Source organism: Spermophilus citellus (genome assembly GCF_964194105.1).
Source record: "Spermophilus citellus genome assembly, chromosome: 2".
NCBI lineage: Eukaryota > Metazoa > Chordata > Mammalia > Rodentia > Sciuridae > Spermophilus > Spermophilus citellus.
This window is the reverse complement of record NC_138183.1, coordinates 236,165,659-236,185,055: the sequence shown is the minus strand read 5'-3', so window position 1 is coordinate 236,185,055 and position 19,397 is coordinate 236,165,659. Positions and strand designations below refer to the sequence as shown.

Sequence of the window (19,397 nt, the reverse complement as noted above, 5' to 3'; positions counted from 1 at the left end):
GCAACGCACTGCATGCAGAGCACTGATGGGTCCCCTCTCGTCCTCCCCTGAGACTTGGGGATGGGGCTACCTTTGAATGTTAACCACGTTGGCACCCACCCGGGGATCCCTCGGTGACTCCTACGTGCACGCACAGGGTCATTCATTAAGCATTCATTAGGCACCGTCCCCGTATGCATGGCCAGGCTCGGCAGCGCAACCAACCCAGACCTTAACTGGAACCTGCACGCCCCTCTGTGCTCTTCTCTCCCCTGCGACCCTTTCTACAGCTGAGGGAATGTTCTCAAGAGAACGAGCAGCAGCCTGACCGGCGGGCCCCAAGCTCTGGAGGAGGAAACCGTGAGGGAGGCTGTCGGAGGAGGAGTACTGTGAACACGGGCGATGTGGTCCTAATGGTTATAACCCCCAAAGCCACATCTGGGAACACAGTTCTGGGGCTTCTTAAGCCGAGGTGATAACCCCAACATGGAGGAGGCTCTGCAGAGTGCCCACACGGCCCAGGAGGTGACCTCCGAAGACCCGATCAGGTCTGTGCTCCAGGAAGGAGTTGGGCGTGGCTGGGATGGTGGGCGTGGCTGGGGTGGGCGGGGTTTGAGGGAGATGGGCATGGCTGGGGGCGGGCGGGGCTGGGTGGGCGTGGCTGGGAGGGTGGACGTGGTTTGAGGGAGATGGGCATGGCTGGGGTGGGCGTGGCTGGGAGGGTGGGCGTGGTTTGAGGGAGATGGGCATGGCTGGGGTGGGCGGGGCTGGGTGGGCGTGGTTGGGAAGGGTGGGCGGGGCTTGAAGGAGATGGTCGCGATTGTGAGGGGTGGGCGTGGCCAGGATGGGCATGGCTGGGAGGGTGGGCGTGGCTCGAAAGAGGGGGCGGGCCAAGGCCACACCAGGCTGTGTGTGGCATCCAAGCACGACACCACGTGTCCCAGTTCTTTGAGTGCCAACCTCAGTGCTGGGCACCCTGGTGACCAAGGTCCCTGCTCTCCTGGGTCTTGCAGCCATGGTAGAAGGTCTCTGGGTTTGTCGGCCGGCACCCATTGCCCCTTCTGGCACCAAGGCCCCAGTTGTCCCTGGGGAGCCCGCATGCTCCCCCCCCAGGGGTGGGCGCGGGACTGCGGCCAACCCATCACAGCTTGTACCTGCAGACACCATAGCGACTGGTGCGGGGGAGGGTGGGAGGGAGGCCTACTCAACTGGTGGGGGAATCTACTGGGAGAAAAATCCCCTTCTACAGGGACTGCTGAAAGCATAGGACTTAGGATGGATCTGCTTGCAGTCGGCCATGTGCCACCACCCTCGACAGCCTGCCAACGAAGGGGCCATACAGAAGAACGCAGAGTAGGATGGATAGACTGAGTTCTGATGAGGGGGTACGAGCCTCTGGATCCAACTGTGCCTGAAACTCTCAAGAGCCTCCTGGACTTGTGCTGAATCCATAAATTCCTTTTTTTTTTTTTGGCCTAATTCTGCTTGACCTGAGTTTCTGTCAAACTGTATTTCATCCTGTCAACAACCTGGCAAGTACAGTTTTTGCTTTGTTTTTTCAGATAGGAAATGGAGGCTCAGAGAGGCTAAGTGAGTTTAACAAGGCTACACAGCAGCTATCTGGAACCTGCCCTGCTCAGAGCCTCCACTCTTGCCATTACTGGCAGTCTGGTGTGGTGGGTGACAAACTGGACAGGAAGAAAGAGTTCTTCAGGGCAGGGAGTGTGGGGTTCCTGTGCGGGGACCCTGAGGGATAATCACAATGAGACCTGGTTCGGGCTGGGACACCCGTGAGAAGCGCAGAGCAGGGAAGCGCGGGTGGCACGGAGGCTGTTCTTTTCTCCAGTTTTTATTTTTGCCAATTTTGAAGAAACAGAAGATTTCATGTGAAAATGTGGCTGTTTGGCTTTTCTGGAAAACTGCAAGGGGTGGGGGCTCCCTGCAGGCACCAGAGAGAGGGACAGTTTGCTGGGTGGTGGCCTGCTCAGGCGGCGAAGCACCCACTCTCCAGGTCTCCAGGAGCTGTCATTCCTGTGTGTCCCCTGCCCGGGCTGGCCAGTGGCACTGGTGACCCGAGTGGCAGTGCTGCACAGGTGCTGTCCCCTGAGAGGCTGGCCGCAGGTGACATGCTGGTGCCATCTTGGGTCACCATGCCTCCTGGACTGTCCCTACTCTGCTGCTCCCCAGCCCCCAGGACCTGGCAGGGCTCAGGACAGACGGGTGAGTCTTCAGGTGCGGCTCAGTGGCAGCCTGGAGAGTCCCTCCCTGAGGGAATGGGGCAGGTGAGGGCAGGAGCCAGGCAGCCCAGGCATCCACAGCAAGACGCAGCTCCGCATAGAGGTCGGGAAATCCAGGTGCGGGGCTCCTGGGCGCAAACCCAGGTCTACCACTTCTGACTGGAATACAGGGAAGTTTTCACTTCCTGTGCCTTCAGTTGCCCCTCCATAAAAGGGAGATAATGTGAGTCAGGTTGGGTTATCAGAAGTAAAGAGTAAGCCATCAGCAAATGAATATCGGTCTGACCTCTTCCACTGATGCACTGACCTTGTAAATCCTTTTCCCTCTGAGCCTCAGTTTACCCGTCTGTCCAGTGGGGTGTCAGGCTTGGGTTTCCATTAGGCCCCGCTGGCCCTGGTGTTCTGTGACTACAAACTATAATCTTCATGTAATCTCTTGGGGCTGGGCCAGAGGGGCCCGTGCCTTCTCTGCCAACCCTTCCACCCTGGGGTCTACACAGACCCTAAGGACCACCAGGGTGGAGCCATCGATTCCCACTTCCTTAGACTCAGCCCAGGCGCCACCCCCAGGATCTGGGGTGGCTCATTATGTCAAGTCATGCTAACCTGGAGGTACCGGTTGGGCTGGAAGGAGCCAGCCTTTAGGGCCTGTGGCCCTCGGCGCCCTGCTCTGCAGAGGGCCCTGCAGAAGGCCCTCGAGCAGGCCGGGTGCGGGCGATCCACTGCAGCGGGCGCCGGGCACCAGCTGGCAGAGCCGTCTCCCGGCTCCCACTCACCCCCGGATGGGAAATGATGCATGAAAACCAAGGAGGTAAAATTAGCCCCAAGGCCACCGAGTGATTGATGCCAACAGGATCCCGGAGGGAGGGCCGCGCGGCCAGCTTGCAGCCCGGGGCTGTAGGGCAGCCTGGCCATCTGGGGCCTCCGACTTGGGCCTTCTATTTCTGGACTCGGCTTCCAGGCTGTGGCCGCCTGCGGGAGCTTCCCAGGCTCCCGAGCAGCCCTGGGACCTGCCAGCAGCCTGGCCCTCCTCCCCGACCCTGGGAGGAAGGCTCCACTCGCCCTTTTCCCAGGTGTGGAAACTGAGGCCCCAAGAGGCCAGGGCACAGCCAAAGGAGGCAACACCGGGTTCATACCCAGCCTCCTGGCCCCAGAGCCGCTCCCCACATGCGGCTGCTGCTCCACTCAGGGCCCAGACGGCACCACGGGGCAGACCCCGCAGCCACACGCCCCGTGTGTGTTCTCCAGTCTCAGGACCCTTAGTACCAGAGCCTGCTCTTGACTCCAAGCCCAAATACCCCGACAGGCGGGGCGGAGGGTGCCCAGCATCCAAGTATCTTCAAAAGGTGCCGAGAAAGTGTCTGTCTGGCCCTGAGACCTCATTCCAACCCCATGCAGGGGGGACAGAACGGCGGGGACCACCAAGCCCCTGTGGCCTCCTATTACAGGGTGGTACACCAAGGCCAGAGAGGGAGAGAGACTCACTCAAAGCCACACAGCGAACCCGCGGCTGAGCTTAGGCTGGGACTGTCCCATTGCAGAGCGCCTGCTGTCAGGGCCATTTATAAAGAGCAAACCTGGGTGGGGACCCGAGTCCCCTGCATGGAGGGGCAGCTGAGGTAGGTCGCTCCCTGAGACCAACAGGCTCCCCCTCATCTGATACTGTCCCCGACACCTGCCCCCATTTTGGAATCTGCAGGAGACATGTGGCCACTGTGGAGGGGACAAGGCACCCCATTAAAGATGAGCTCAATTTCAGGAGCAGACTCGTGTGTCCCCGCGAGGGCCCCTGCCTGCCCTCGGCGCCCTGCCTCCCTGGCTTCCCCCAGAGGAAGCCCGAGACTGGCCAGCACAGGGCGCTACAGCCACCCACACAGAAAACACCTCGCCTCGCCCCAGGGCACGGTCAGCGCAGTTCAGGGGCACTGTCTCCACAGTGACCTCAGCTGCCGTCGCCAAGTCCCAAGCAGAGCATCTTCAGATAGCATCGGGCTCAACCCTCCATCCAAACCCACGTCCCGAGGTCCAGGGAGACATCGGGGACCAGAGTCCCCCTCAGCAGCCCCTCGCGGGCAACCACTTATTAACAGGTCAACAGAGCACCTGTCATGGGCGGGCGGCAGGAGCCAGAGGGGCACGCCACCCTCCCGGCCTCCAGGGGAGCCAAGCGGCTCCCACGCGAGCTCAGCAAGCACGTTTCCATGACTAGTGTCCCTGCTCCATCCTGCATGACCTCGGGAGGTCACGTAGCCTTCCCGGGAGTCCGTGTCTGCAGCTCTAAGCTGAACGGTGATCATGGCATCTGCCTCGCCAGGTTACTGTGAGGACTGAGCAAAACGCCCAGGATGGGAATGGCACGTAGTAAGTGCTCAGGAAACACCAACGGTTGTTATGGAGCCAGACGGAGCACACAGCCTCTGACAGCTGCTCAGGCAGAGGTCTTCCCCACAAGCCAGCAGCAGGTGGGCGAGGCCCTCAGGACAGTTGAGTGGCCCCTGCCGCCGACAGCTCCTGGCCTTGTGCGACCCACTTTCTCAGTTTAAAATGGGCCCTGGGATGGCTGCTGACCTGCCCTGGAGTCCCCGGGGGCTGCGGCCTCTTCCCACACCAGAGCCTGGGCTCGGCAGCCAGGGCCTCCCGGCAGGGCGGATGGGCCTCGGGCCCAGGCAGCTGCTCTCCGCCGGCCACCCAGAGGGCCTGTGGCTGGTGCTGGGCAGGGGCTGGCCTGGCCATCAGGCACTTCTCGCCTCTCAGGAACTAACCCCGCCCTCGTGCTCCCTGACCACACGCCACAGCGAGAGGCCAGCAGGGCTGCCCGGCCGCCGCCTCCGCCAAGTCCAGCACTCGGGGAGCCAGATGGCAGGGGCCTTCCCAGCCTGCCAGCGGCTACCTGTGTGGCCTGGGGAGTCTGTCCACCTCCTGAGCCTCAGACTCTGCCCCTGCCTGTGTCACAGGGGCGGCGAGACGCTCCTTGACCGAGGCTGACGGTGTCCTGGGACCCGGGGGGACGACTGGGGTGGACTGGATACGCAGTGTCCCCCGAAAGCTCCTGGGCTGGCAGGGGTGCGTCCAGAGGTGAAGATCTGGAGTGGCAGAGCTGTCCCTGTGAACCAGCCGGGACCCACCAGCCCGGGGGCTGTAGGGAGGCGGGTCACCAGGGCGGGGGGTGCGTCTTCCCGTGGCCCCCCCTCTGAACCCCTGTTTCCTTTCCTGTTGGCTTCCTCCCTGGGCCCGTCTGCCTCACCTGGGGCTCCAGCCACGGACTGGCCATCTAGGGACGGAGACCTCTGATACATGACCCCAAATAACCTTCCCTGCTCTGAGTCGCTCCGGCCGGGTATTTTGGCCACGAAAACAAAAAAGCTCCTGAAGCAGGTGGAAGGGAGCAGCCGAAAGGTCTCTCCCTGCAGCTTTAAGTAAGTAACCAGCTGCAGCCTTGGCCCTGAGGAGCAGCAGACCCACAGCTGGGCCACCCGAGTGGCCCGGGGACACCCCGGCTCTGGGAGAGGCTGACCCCAGGCTGCTGTCTTCTCCTGCCCACCCTGCAGGCCAAGGGAGATCAGATCCACAGCCACAAGGGCCCATTAGAGCCGGTCCACCTTCCCGGGTGTGGGGTTTCGTGACCAGGCTCCTGGCCACCTCCCTGAGCAAACAGTTAGGATGACCTCTTTCCCTCCGCGTGGGCCCCGGGCCAGACCCGTCAGGGCCAAGAGGGTGGAAATCCGATCGCCCACCGCATTCTGGGCAGCAGCCTCCTGTGGGATGCCAGGGGACAACGGGACGAAGCTGTCACAAAGCCCTGGGCCAAGAGGCGGCCAACGGACTGTCCCAGTGAGGTAGGGACAGGATGGTGCAGAGAAGAGAGCCTGGAGGGGGCCCGGCACTGGGTGTTGTATGGGTGCTGCCTCCCACGGCCGCCCTGGGACAGGGCTCCACACCACAGAGAGGTTGTGTCACTTTCCTAGACACACAGTCAGGGAGCAGCTGAGCCAGGACTGGACCAAGGCCTTCTGATTCCAGGGTCCACCTCCCCCGCTCACCTGGAACAGAGGCCTTAAGCAAGGACAGAAAACCCCAGAGTGGGGAGAGCGGGCTCCAGGGCCACTGTTTCCCACCCCATAGGGAGGGGCGGGGGAGGGGCAAGCAGCGGGGACAGCAGAGCTTCTCGGGCCTCCAGGAGTCACGGGGACCCACGGAAGGCGTTTGGCTCTGGGGGAACTCTCAGCTGACAAATTTTAAATATTACACAATATTTTAAAAACTGTAACTGGCTCCTGAAACCAAGCAGCAGCAACTCCAGACATGTCCAAGGAGGCGCTCGGAAAAAATCAGAACTAACCTACATGTCCAGCAGGAGGGGAACGGCTGAATGATGAGTCACTCCAAAACCAGCTTGTATCAATAAAGAAACTAATTATGGTCGCTCTTTATGCAAAACCCTAGTTAGATTCTCTTGCCATGGAAAGGGAATGCTAAGTAAGAAAAGCAATTTTCAGAACAGTCTGGATGACATGAAACCATTTGTCCACACACACACACACACACACACACACACACACACAGTGGAACATTACTCCTATAGGTCATGCGTGTCAGGGCACAGAAAAAGATCTCGAGAATACACCCAAGTAATGATGATGAGGTTTCACTCCGTGAGGTCATCTCAGTGTCGTGGTGGCCAAGGAAGGCTTTGTTAATATTTGATTTTTTTATGTGTGGCTAAAACATACTTGTGTAGGGCTGGGGATGCAGCTCAGTAAGCAGAGTGCTAGTCTCGCATGCAGTAGGCCCGCGTCCCCTTCCTGGCACAGCAGTAATAATGGTAAATACACACACACGCACACGTACGTGTCCATACACACACACGGGCGTGCACTAGTTTCTTCTTGGGATAACTAAAACTTGGTGCAACAAGATTAAAGAGACCCAGAGCTGCTGGGGAAGCCCATCTATACTGGAGTTGGGGATCAGAGAAATTCAGTCACTGCGGGGACAGGGACTCCGGGCCCTGCTGAGCCTCAGAAGTGTTGCTGGGGAGACAAGGGCAACCTTCATTCCGACCCACGGACAGGGGAGAGGGGGGACGGCATGAGGTCCCCCCCATAACTCAGAGGGAGTGTCCTGGGCCGTCAGAGGTGCCCCGGCAGCCATCCCTGTCCAGCCTCCCCAGGGACCCCAGCACCCCCCGGTCCCTGGATGAATGCCCAGCTCCAGGGGTGCTCCTGGGCCCAGGTCGCATCTCCAGGAGGACTCTGCACAGAGGCAGGAACCAGAGAGGAGACGGAAGAAAGGGGACAGGGACAGGGACAGGAAGTGCTCCCGGGCTGCCTCCCCGCAGTGGCCCAGCTGTGACAAGCCCAGACCCCAACTCAGGCAGAACCCGTGAGTCCCACAGACCTGACCCCAGTAGGGAACTGGCCCTGACCACGTCACGGGCATGGGTCAGCGATGTCACTGCATCCAGACAGCTGCAGGGTCAGGAGTGAGCCCAGCCTGCCCCGACTCCCTCGAGACCTTGCCAAGGTCACTGTGCTCACTGCCAGCGGGCCTGGGGAGGCCCCTGCGGCCCCGTGAGGACACGGCGAGCAACACCTGCGTGGCCTCCTGTGGACCATGCCCTGTCCCCGCACGACAGGCCCTGCCATTCTTCGCACCCGGGGCACTGAGGCGAGGAGGCGGCAAGGGCGGAGCCCCAGGCTGGCCGCAGGTCCAGGGCCCAGGGAAGACCTGCTTCTGGCCGAGGCCGCAGGCCAAGGAGCTCTCAGGCAGAGGAAGGGCCAGGGAGACGGGCGAGCCCAAGGGCAGTGCGACTTTCTTGGCCGCTGGCCTGGACCCCGGGCGGGCACTCAGGGAGGGCAAGGGAACCGCTGGCAGGTGCCACCAAAGAGTCTGCTTTCTACCTGAAACTGGAGGAGGGGACTCTGGAAGCCAGCCAGCCGGGATCTGGGGCAGGACAGGGCACAGAACTGGGAAGGCGCGGAGGAGAGGAAGGACTCAGTCCCCAGGAGCAGCGAGACAGGCTGTGACAACAGCAAACGGTGGGGTGGACGGTGCCCTTGAACTCTGGACACAGCCTCGGGGGTTCAATCAGATGTGTCCCTAAGAAGGGAGTCTGGGCCACCAAGCAGGTCCCCTGGCACACGTGAGGAAAAGTGCCAGCCTGGGGGACCCTGAGACGGGCTCAGAGCCAGCCTGACCACAGCCAGCTCTGAGTCCTGAGTGGACCCGCGGGCACAGAGGGTGGAGGGCTCAAGCTGCCAGTCGCCAGGCATCACTGGGCCGCAGTCAAAGGCCTGGCTTCTGGGCGACTCCTACCCTGCTGGCCATGAAGCCAGGGCCAGGACTGGGAAGGAATGGCTGCCAGTCCTGTGTGCAGAACCTCGCCCCAGAGCCCTGCTGAACAGCAGCCACCTGCCAGAGCTGCAGGGGGACGCGGCCGGGCCACCCGGACAGGCTCCAGAGGAGGTGGCGCAGGTGGGGCCGCAGAGCGCTCCCCGGCTCCCTGCGGGCCCCACTCTCTGTGGACTTGTGGCCACACACAGGCCCAGCCACACCTTGGTCTGTCCCCAGGAGCCTGGGAACAGGGCGCCCTGGCTCCTCTGTGGGGAGCCAAGGGCCACGGTGCCCAGAGGCTGCCCTGCTGCTCCATGGCTAGCCCAGGCTGGACAAGAACCGTCCTCGCTGCCCCACCAGGGGCTAGCTGACCTCTGAGGCCACTCACGCAGATCCAGCCCTGGCCCCTGGAGGGACCTTGAAGGAAGCCGACTCAGGCCACCAACCACCACTCACCTCCCACACAGACCCCCTGCCACTGGAGAGCAGTGCTTGGCCAAGCCCCTGACCTTAGGCCCTGACCACAGCCCTCCCTCCTCCTGCCACACCAGCATGGCTCAGGATGTGCCCAGACTGCAACGGGACACCTGCTGGCAGCACCCAGTCCACGCTCCTGCAGCCCTGGCGGGATGGGACAGTGGGGACAGATGGGCTGCCGTAGCCAGCTCACCACCCAGGTGTCAACCCATGGCTGGGACAGCCTGGAAGCTGCCTGGCCCACCCCAGAGGCCGCCTGCCTGTCCAGCCAGCACTGACTCACCGGACAGGAAGGGACCCTCACCAGCAGTCATCCACTGGCTCAAGAAGCAGTCCTCTGACGGCGCCCTGAGGGACACCAACCTGGCCCCTTTAGATCTCCATGTTTCCCACCCTGAGCCTGATGCTATCCAGACAGAATTCCCAAACCTAGCCATCTCTCTCCCCTGCTTAGGAAGCATCCATGGCTTCCCAGGGCCTCCAAGGCAGAGTCCCCACCTCACCTAGTGGCCTCCAAGGCCCTCCCAGCGTGGCCAAAGCCGCCTTTCCTGGACCTGCGGCACCTGCTCTCCTCCAAACACCCGCCATTCCCGAGCCTCGGTCCTGGCTGCCTGCCTTTGCACACACTGTCCCCAGATCCCCAGATGCCCTTCCCTCCTCCCCAGCCACCTCTCCGCCTCCTCACAGCAGGCGGCTCCTCCAGCTCCTCTGGGAGGGTACCACGCCCTCCCACCTCCCCACCTCCGTGCCCTGGTAGATGCCCTGATCCCTGCCCCCACCATGGCCAGCAGCATCGGGGCAAGAGCTGCTTGAACTGTTCGTGGTGGAGACTGTTTTAAGTTTTCCGATCTGTTGCCCACGGATGCTTTTGTGAAACACAATAAAACTGACGGCTGACGTCAAGTTGCCTAGGAGCTCCTCGACGCTCCGCTCCCTCTCCTGTCTGCACCTGTCTGGGGCGCAGCTCGCGGGGGGCGTGGAGCAAGCTCTCTGCTCTCCTGGGCGCTGGAGGCCCCATGCCCCTAGCACCCAGAGGAGCCTGAGTGTGGGCACACGTCCCGGGGACGCTCCACTAACACCTTCACCCCAACACTGGGCAGGAAGGTCCCTACCAGCCTGCAGCACGGTCTGTGCTGGCGCCCATTCTCAGGCGTGCACACCTAGAGACAGAGGGCCACCGGCTGGAGGCACGCGGGCCCACATCCTGCACTTCCTCTGAATGGCCCAGCACCCCAGGGACAGAAGTCGGGGTGCTGCAACTTCTCCAGTCCGCACTCCAGCAGCACGGGTGCCGCGCGGTACTTCTCACTGTTGGTGGTAAGAGGCAGCAACCTGGCTTGGTCCTCCAGGGCTGTGCAACCTTGGGAAAGTCACTTCACTTCTCTGGGCCTTGATTTCGCCTCTGTAGATGGGGTCATGGGCAGCTGTGAAAGGTCACCAGATGCGGTCTGGCAGGGTCATGGCACCTAGGAGCCTCCTTGAGGCTGGGGTGTCACTGACACCTCTTAGAGGCGGGGAGCCCGTGCCGGGACTCCTCCTGGGCCCCTGCCTCACGCCTTCTCCTCAAGACCCCGCTCTTGTCTTGGGTGGATCTGGGCTGGGCCAGGGCTTCCTCTGAGGACTTGGCCTCCTTGTGCAGGGTACGGGCTTCTCCTTCCTCTCCCTGTCCCCTCCCTGGGACACCTTGAGCCTCCGCAAATGCCAGCCCCGATGGCTGCCTTTCCCTCTGCACCCAGCTGGCCTGAGGGGCGCCTTGCTTGTGCACGGGAGTACACGCACGCGCGCACACACGCGGGTATATACACACACTTACACACACGTGCACATGCGCACACGCTCAACGCCACCTGCCGGGTTGGTCGGAGCAGTGAGGGGCAGCATAGGTCAGGAGGGCCCACGCCCCCTGCAGCCCTCGCTCTGTACCTTGGGTGGTGACAATGCGGAGTCCAGCCTGCGGGGTCCCAGGTCCTGGCCCCATGAAAGGGTCTCTCCCTGCCGGGGCCGGGGGTCTGGCGGGCTGCTCCTCCGCCCCTCCGTCCTGGCCCCTCCGTCCTGGCCTCTCCCTCCCCGGGCAGCAGGCGGCCGATCCTCCGGGCTCTCACTCCTTCCCTCGGGGGAAGTGAGATGGTGGAGAAGTCACCCGGGAGAGCTGGCACTGTGGGGGCGGCTCCATATTTACTGCTCAGTGACGTCCACAGCAGCCCAGCTTGATGACCCAGGCAGTCTGCCGCTCCTGCCGCTCTGGCCTCCAACCGCCGGAGGGTGGGAAGTGTGGGACCGCGGCCTCCTGGTGGCCACCCCAGCTCCTCCCCAGCTCCTTCCAGCCCCACGGCGGGGGCTGCTGCCATCCCTCCGCAGGGTGAGCGCCAGCCAGATAACTGTCTGGAGACGGGACAGACACAAAGCCAAACGCCCTGTAGGTCCCCACGCGGCTCTGCTTCCAGGAGGAGCTGGACTCGGGAACAGAGGAAGGGACGCTAGACACGGGCCAGGGACTCTGGCTTGTGCACGCTCTGCACATATGACCCCCAGCAAGCCCCCTCTCTCCAGCCTCAGTTTTCTCAGCTGTCAATGGGGTCATGGGAGGGGCTGCCTGCCCGACTCCAGGCTCAGGATGCAGGTTCTGGCAGAAGCTGGAGGACTGTCCTGAAGTGCCCTTATGGGTCAGCTGGGGCGGGAGGGAAAGGCGGGAAGGAGAGGCCCCAGGAGACTCGGCAGGTCTAGAGGCCCAGGTGTGCCCCAGGCCTCGGCAGCCAGCCCTGCTCAGAGGCTGGCGCTGGACAACAAGTGGCCAGCAGCCTCTGCCCCACCGCCACTCCCCTCCCCTGGTACCATCCCCTGGAGGCTCCTGGTCTGTCCAAACATGTCCTTCCGGTGTGGAGAGGGTCTTGAAATCCTCTGTGTAAATCAAGACCCAACAAATCACAGGCCACTTTCAAACACCTAGAAACCTGTGGGAACTGTGGAACGCAGGAAGGTGTCCCCCAGGGCTGCTTTACAAATGCGGCTTTCTTAAGTGACCTCAAAGATTAGAATACGGCTGTGTGACCTTGAAGGTCACCTAACCTCTCTGAGCCCCGAGTTTCCTTTTCCCTAAAATAATGCAGAAGCAATTTGTGGGGCTGTTGTCAAGGACCTGGTGCTGATTCCTGCTCCTTCCGGCTTTTCACCACCCAGAGACAGCAATGACTGAAACGGGGTCCTAAAACCCTTCCCAGACTGCGGGCAGGACAGACAGACTGTCTCCATTTACGGAAGAGGAAACTGAGGCCTAGGGTGGCTGAGTGGTTGGCCTTGATCTCAGGCCAGTGGAGAGGGAGGAGGTGTGGCCAGGTCACCTTTAAGCAGGGCTGGGGGTCTCTGGGGGCCGCCGTGCAGCCCTGAGCTGGCACTGTCTTCAGGGGCAGCCACCAGGAGGGCACCTGTCATCCGGGCACCCAGGGGCCAAGAGCAGAAGCAGGGTGGAGCCTCAGGCCCACACCCCCTGCAAGGCACAGCACTGACCCCTCCAGACCGTTCCCTGGCCCCTTCTCTGTCCCACGTCCCCCCAGAGAACCAGCCCAAGGCACTCTGCCAGACCTTACTTGGGGTTCCCCAGCCCCTGGGAAACAGAAGCCAGGTACACTCGGGGAAATTTGTGGCCCCCCCGACAGAGCCCCACCCCACTCATTCTGTCCCTCAGAGTGGAGAGCCAAGTCCCCTGCACATTGCTCCACTCCCAGATTCTCATTCTCGTATTCTACCCCTACTATTGCATTAGCCTCCTAACCGACCTCCCTGCCTCCAGCCTCACTCCTAGGCTGCTGGGCAGCTTTCTGGAATGTGAATCTGCTTCTACATCTGCTTCCTCCTTATAAAACCCTCTGAGGCTCAAGTGGGTTATTTGGCTGGAGAGTGTGTGTGAAGGGATTCAGAGGGAGAGGAGCCTGGAAAGACTACAGTGGAGTAAAACATGAGCAGCACGCTCATCCTGGTCCTACCCCAGGGCCTTTGCACTGGTTGCTCCCTCTCCCTGGGACACTCATCGGGTTACCTGCATGACCTTTCTCACGGGCCCTCCCCTTGCTTCCCACCTCCTCCTCCTCCTTGGTATGGCGCTTTACTTGTTTTGAATTTTCTCTGCCTCGCTTTGTTATAAAGTAAGTTCCCAGAGCGCTAGGCTGTTTGTCAGTTTTGTCACTTTCATGTGAACAGTGCACAGGACCCAGCAGGCGGAGCCCCCAGCACGTGTGCAAAAGGGGAACGACGCCTTCAGGGTGCTCACCTTTCACCTGCGCAGCAGCGCCACGTGGGGACCACATGGCCTCCTTCTCCACTTAGGCCACCAAGGCTCAGGAGGTGGGACGACTGGACTTGGAATCAATGGCGTCTCCCTGCACCCCCTGTGTGACCTGGACCTGCCTGGACAAGGGCTCACGGTGGCCAGTGGCCTATCGTGGGGGCCCGTGAGTGAGGACTGGGCTGCAGGGGCCTGGCGGACCGGAGACTGCACAGGTGCACGGCCACCTGGGGAAGGTGTGAGGGACAGGATGACACGGGCCCAGCCCCAGGCCCCTCCTGCAGGGCCTCTGCCCGGGGTGCTGCGCCCCCTCCACCAGGTGTATCTGCAAGAGGGAGGAGGCTCCAAAATTGACAGCAGTTTCCTTTTTCTTTATGGCTGGCTCGCTCTCTCTCTCTCTCTCTCTCTCTCTCTCTCTCTCTCTCTCCCCCCTTTCTTTCTGCACAGCTTGTTTTTCCCGTGTGGCCCTGGGCCAACACCGGAAGCCCCTCCCAGGCCCACTCTGAGCACAGAGCCCCCCCCCACTCCTGCAGGGAGGGGGTGCACCCTTGGCTTTGGACCAGCCCTGTCCCCAGGGCCCCAGAGCCTCGGAGCCCGGAGCCCCTCTGCTGGAAGCCAGTGTCCGGTTGACCACAGAGGACTTCCAGCCCCACACCGTCCCAAAGGGCCTCTCCCCAGGGGCTCTGGGTGCTCTGCCCCCCTGCAGGAGGGTGTCCCTCAGGAGGCCACATCAGAGAGCCAAGGTTCCAGCGCTGACTGTGCCGCTGGCCCTGGGCCCTCACCCCACCTCTTGGAGCCTCCGTTCCCACATCTGCCTCCTCGCACACTGGTGTGCACAGAGGGCGTGTGCCGGGGAGCTCTGGTTTGAACATGTCCCCCCCCCCCCCCGACACAGGCCCATTTGTTGAAAGCCTAGTCCTCCATGGGGCAGTGACCTGAAGAGGTAGCGGTCACTGGGGCACTGAGGGCACTGTCCCTGGAAGGAACTGATGTGATTCTCGTGGGACCTGGTTAGTTATTTCGAGAGACAAGAGTTCTAATTGTGACAAGAGCAAGCCTGGCCCTTCACGCTCGGGCTCCCTGTCTTGCCGTGTGGCCTCCTGCTCTCCCACGCCCTTGCCACATTGCCATCTGCCATGGGATGATGCAGCCAAGGAAGCCCTCACCACAGGGCCATGCCAGGCTCCAAAACTACGAACTAAATAAACCTCTTTTCTCTACAAAGCACCCAGCCTCTGGTATTTTGTTATTAAATGACTAATATGGTCCGTGACATGTTTAGTACCGGATCTGACCACAAAAGCCCTCAATAAACAGGACCTGCCACCACCACCCCGGGTCTTCACCCCGGGTCTCCTGCTCCGCAGACCTTCCACTGAATTCTAGAGTCTCCAGATCAGCAGAGACTGTAAGGGCCATTGAATCTCACCCTGTCACCCTCCTGGAACTTCCACACCTGTAAGGAGGGGGAGCTTACCACCGTTACTCTACAAGCTAATGACCTGGTCTGCCTCGTCCGACACCAGCCCGCAGAGGGAAGTGGATGCCACTCTTCCATCCCAAACCCCAGCACAGGGGGAGTCCCCCGTCCACGGGGGTATTCACAGAGGCGCTGTCAGATCAGAACTCTGCATGGCTCGAGCCAACTGTCACAGAGCTAGGACCTGATGAGGAACAGGACTGCAACCAAACAGCCTCACCAAGAAAGGGAAGACTCCCCAGAGACGGTGTTCAAAGGAGAGGGGGTGAGCCCCGCAGAGGAGGAACTGGGGGCCAGCCATCGGGGGCTTCCCTGAAGTGAGTGGAGAGGGAAGGGGAGGCCTCATCAGGACAGAGGTGGAATGTGACAGGGCAGAGGGGACAGCAAGGAATGTAGGCTGAGCATGGCAAAGGGGAGGTCGCAAGGCAGCGTCCCCACAGGGACTGGAGGGCACAGCAAGGACTCTGTCTTCCTCCTCGTGGCAGCCGCGAGTCCTTAAGGGTCTTTGGGCAGGAATCGATAGGCTCAGCTTCGCACATTACAAAGGTCCCACGGCCGCTTCCCGGTCACTGTCCTTCCTCCTGTTCATGAACAGCACGGGCACTACCTGCCACTCTGCCTAGACTGCTAGCTAGTCCCCGTAGAAGTCAGGAGAGGACAGGTTGTGCTACAATAACAAAACCCCCAGATCTCAGCGGTTCAAAACAACAAAGGTCTATTGCCACTCACACTGTGGGGCCACCCTGGGCCATCAGGACTCAGCTCAGGGACAAGGACACAGCCTGGCAGAAGCAGACACATCCCGCCCACTACCAGTTGCCACGCCCAGGGAAAGAGCACCCCAGAGGTTCTCACGCCAGCAGTACACGCTTTAGCCTAAGTCCCACGTATCACTGTAGCTCATGGCCCCACGAGCCAGCCGTCTGCCATGAGATGATGCCACTTGGTCCTGCGAGCTAGGGGAACCTTGCCCCACCCCTGCTGTGAATCTGGAAAATCTGGAAATATCTAGAGGAGAGCATGAAGGGCCTCCAGACACCCCTCTCCGGCCCCAGTTCGCCCTTCCCTGGTCCCCAATCATTCACAGGTGGCAGCTGAGCCAGGATTCCAGGAGGTGGGGCCAGCGGGGGCAGGAGCAATCTTGGTAGGATCCGAGGGGTCCAGGAAGGGTAGGAGATGAGGCAGGGAAAGGTGGGGGCCATTCAGCTCAGAGGCTTTAAGTCACGGTGACATGTACTGAGGAGACTTCAGCTGTTTTAACAGAAACTGGGAGGCCCCTCGGATCCTACTTGGAACACGCTGCTGGCTGCAGTGCCGAGGGGCCGGCCGGAGGGGGAGGGTGCAGGTGGCCTCAGCAGGCTCTTGCTGTTGTCCTGCAGAGAGACAGCTGTGGCTCTGGAGGGGGAACTGGCGAGAGGTGGATGATTCGCTTGAGAGGACGAAGTTCTCTTCTCTTGCAGAGGGCGTGGACTGGGGTGAGGGAGAGACACTGGGGTTTCTCTTGGAAGGGCCAGCAGGGTGACCTGGCCTGGGCCAAGGTCAGCACCCTGGGGGAGGTCAGGAAGGAAGATTAAAGACAGCTCGGAAACTGACATGTTTGTCACCACCCTGAAACAGCTCAGAGGGAGGCCAGGTAGGTGGCTAAGGGACAGGTGACCCCTGGGCTGGGCTACAGCTCAGTTGGTAGAGGGCTGGCCTTGCATGCACAAGGCCCTGGGTTCGATCCCCAGCACCACAAAAAGAAAAGAAACGGGTGACTCCTGACCCCTTGCCCAGTGCTCCGACCAACGACCCAGAACCAGGGAAGTGCAAGAGGAGAAAGTTCTAGAGGATAGAATCCTGCTGGACACCAAGAAGAGCAAATTTCAAAAACTTCTCAAACTGAGGGGCCCAGTAACTCAGGTCCAAATCACACGTAAGCAGAGGTGACAGCTGCGGTGGCTGATTAGGGCTCAGGGGACAAGTGATAAAAGACCCTCATCTTTGAGAATGTTACCAGAGAAGGGAACCAGCCGCTGCCACCAGCTGCTCCTTGAGGGTCCTGTCAATGAGGAACTGGATGGAGCAGGGTGGGGCAGTTCGGGTATTCGGATATGCCCAGGGCAGCACTCTGCAATGACCAGGCTCAGAGAGCGACTCTTGTTCACCCTGAACCAGGGCCTGGGCTACCTCAGGGACTTGATCTCTGCTATCTCATTTCATCTCCCTGCTGCCTTGCTGGTCAAATTTTGGTGGCCCCACTTTAGGGAAAGAGAAAGAGGTTCAGAGAGGTCAAAAGGAACATAACAAAGCCCTAAGTCACACAGCTGTTGAGAAAGGGCTCTGATGGAGAAACCCTTTCCACCAAGCTAAATAAAGCAAGGGGCCTGGGCTGAGTTCCCAGAAGGGAAACTTTGTAGACACAGCCCACCTTTTGGAGACCATGCCCCACTCCCAAGGGAAGGAGGCCACAGCTTCTTACTTTGGGCCCACAGACCCCACACCCCCAGCCACCACCCCAGGAAAGTCCCCAGCTTCCTTCCTCTGGAGGGGACATGTGGGCAAAGGCCACAGGGATCATGCTCCAGCTCAAAAGAATGGAAAATTCTTTTGCTCGGGCACAGACAAACCCCCAAAGTTTGCAGGCTTTGCAGGCATTAAGAGCACTCTGGCCTCGCTGCCTCCTGTCCCCGCAACACAGAGGACTGGGCGTGTTTCCTTGCAGCCACCCTAAATTATATACCTCGGCTTTTCTCCCCATGAAGCAACCGGCCATGAAGGAACCCCATGAAGGGATTTCCCAAGTCCCAGCCCATCCTGGGCGTCTGACCCCGCTCTCCCACCCGGGTCCGGACTCCAGCAACTTTCCGCCAGCCTGGCCCATCCATCGCCCACGACCGCTCGGGTCTCCCTGCAGCCACCCGCCTAGGGCACGCTGGCCTTGACGGAGGAAGGTCATTGGCCACCAAGTTTCTGCAGTTTCTGCAGCTCAGAGTGCCTCGGGGACTGCGAGCGGGGGGTTGGAGGCTGCCGCGGAGTCCCCACCGCAACTCTGCTTCACAATGCACTCCACCAACGCCCTGCGGCGCGGCCACACGTCGCGGGAACCCGAGCGCCGCGCTGCGTGACACCCCCTCCCCGGGCCCGGCGCCTCGCGGCCGAGCCGCCCCCGAGAACTAGGCCAGCGGCCGCGGCGAGCCCCCGGGCGCCCCGCCCCCCGTGTCACCGCGTTCTCATTCCGAACGCTCGCGCGGGCGGCCGCTCCCATTGGTCGGCGGCCACGTCCGTCAGCGGCGGAACGAACGCCGAGAGAAAAGGCTACATTGTAACAAGGCGAGCGCGCCGCGAGCCGGGGAGGGCGGCCGGGGCGGCCCGAGTCCCGCGGCGGCGGCGGCGGCTACCTGCCGAGGGTTACCCCACCTCGGGGCCGCACGGCCGCCCTCCGCCCTCCGCCCTCCGCCCGCCCGCGCCCCGCCGCCGCCCCGGCCCGGCGCCCGCGCTCGCTGGCGAACTGCCGAGCGCTCTCCGAAGCCATTTTCAATGGCCACAGTGGCTACCGGGCTGACTCACCTTCCCGGGAACGCTGCGGCGGCCGCGGGGCCGGGCGGGCGGGCGGCCCGGAGGGCGGCTCGGCGGAGGCGGCGCGGCCCGGGCGGGCGGCCCCGCGGCGGGAGCGGCCGCGCTGCGGGCGCGCGGGTCCCCGCGAGGCAAAGTTTCAGCGCCAGCCTCGGCGCGGCGGCGGCGGCGACTCGCTGCTGCTCTCCTCCCCTGCTTTGACCACCATCTTATTAGTACAGGAAATGACATGGAAAACGGAAGAAAGCGGCGTTTGGGGCAGACGCGGACCCCCCAATTCAGGGGCCGGAGCCGGGACTCGGCCGCCGCGTCCCAGCCCGGCCCCGGCGAGGACTCCCGGGGCCCCTCGGCCCCCGCCCCGCGCCCGGGGGCGACGCGGCCGCTCGGACCCGCGAGGAGAGGGCGAGGGTTATAATGCAGCCCGCGGAGGAAGGGAGGAAAAAATAAAAATAAACGAAAACGAGAAGGTCGAGCCAACTTTCCAGCCGGGACACTTTGGGGGGTCGGAATGGAAAGTTGGAGGATTGGGAGGCCCCAGCCCGAGGGGGCCCGGCCTCGCCCCGGCCCCGGGCAGCCCCGGGGAGGCCGAGAGTCGGGGGGCGACAAATGCGCTTAGATTTTTAACCCTTTCGGGACTCCGGAGCCCGTCTGCGCCCGCCCCCCCCCCCCGGTAACCCTTGGGATGCCCGGCGCCTCGGAGGTGCCAGCTCAAGGTGTGACACCTGGGCGTCCCGTGGAAGGCTGAGGGCGACGCCGGGGGCTCCTTCCGAATAGTCACTGTTGCAGACGCGCTGGTTTCCAGGTCCCCAGCCGCACGTGTTCAGCTCCAAACGCGTGCAAGATCGAGACGCGGAAATTGGACGCGCTGGCGGTTGGCTGGCTGGGAAGAGACGGCTAAGCCACGCTCGGTCGCTCGGCCCCTCAGTTTCTCCGTCTGTGAAATGGGACTCAGCATCACCGCGAGGGAAGATGGCGAGGAATTTTCACAAAGACAATGTGTCCGAAAGGCTGAAATGCCACCCTTGGCGCCTGGAAAGCCCCACGGTTGTGACCAGGC

At 61.9% G+C, this 19,397-nt stretch overlaps 1 protein-coding gene across 3 annotated transcripts in view; it reads right to left on the bottom strand.

Moving 5' to 3' along the window:
• The window catches only part of PRDM11 (PR/SET domain 11), a 75,690-nt gene extending 56,965 nt beyond the window's left edge, over positions 1-18,725 (bottom strand). Inside the window, exon 1 of one of the 3 annotated variants that reach the window (XM_081265132.1) lies at positions 18,335-18,725. In XM_081265132.1, the coding sequence (XP_081121258.1) occupies positions 18,335-18,571 (237 nt within the window). In that variant the 5' untranslated portion in view covers positions 18,572-18,725. The remainder of the gene's footprint in view (positions 1-18,334) is intronic. The other 2 variants (XM_081265135.1, XM_081265136.1) reach the window with 2 other exon arrangements.
• Positions 18,726-19,397: the final 672 nt, after the last annotated feature.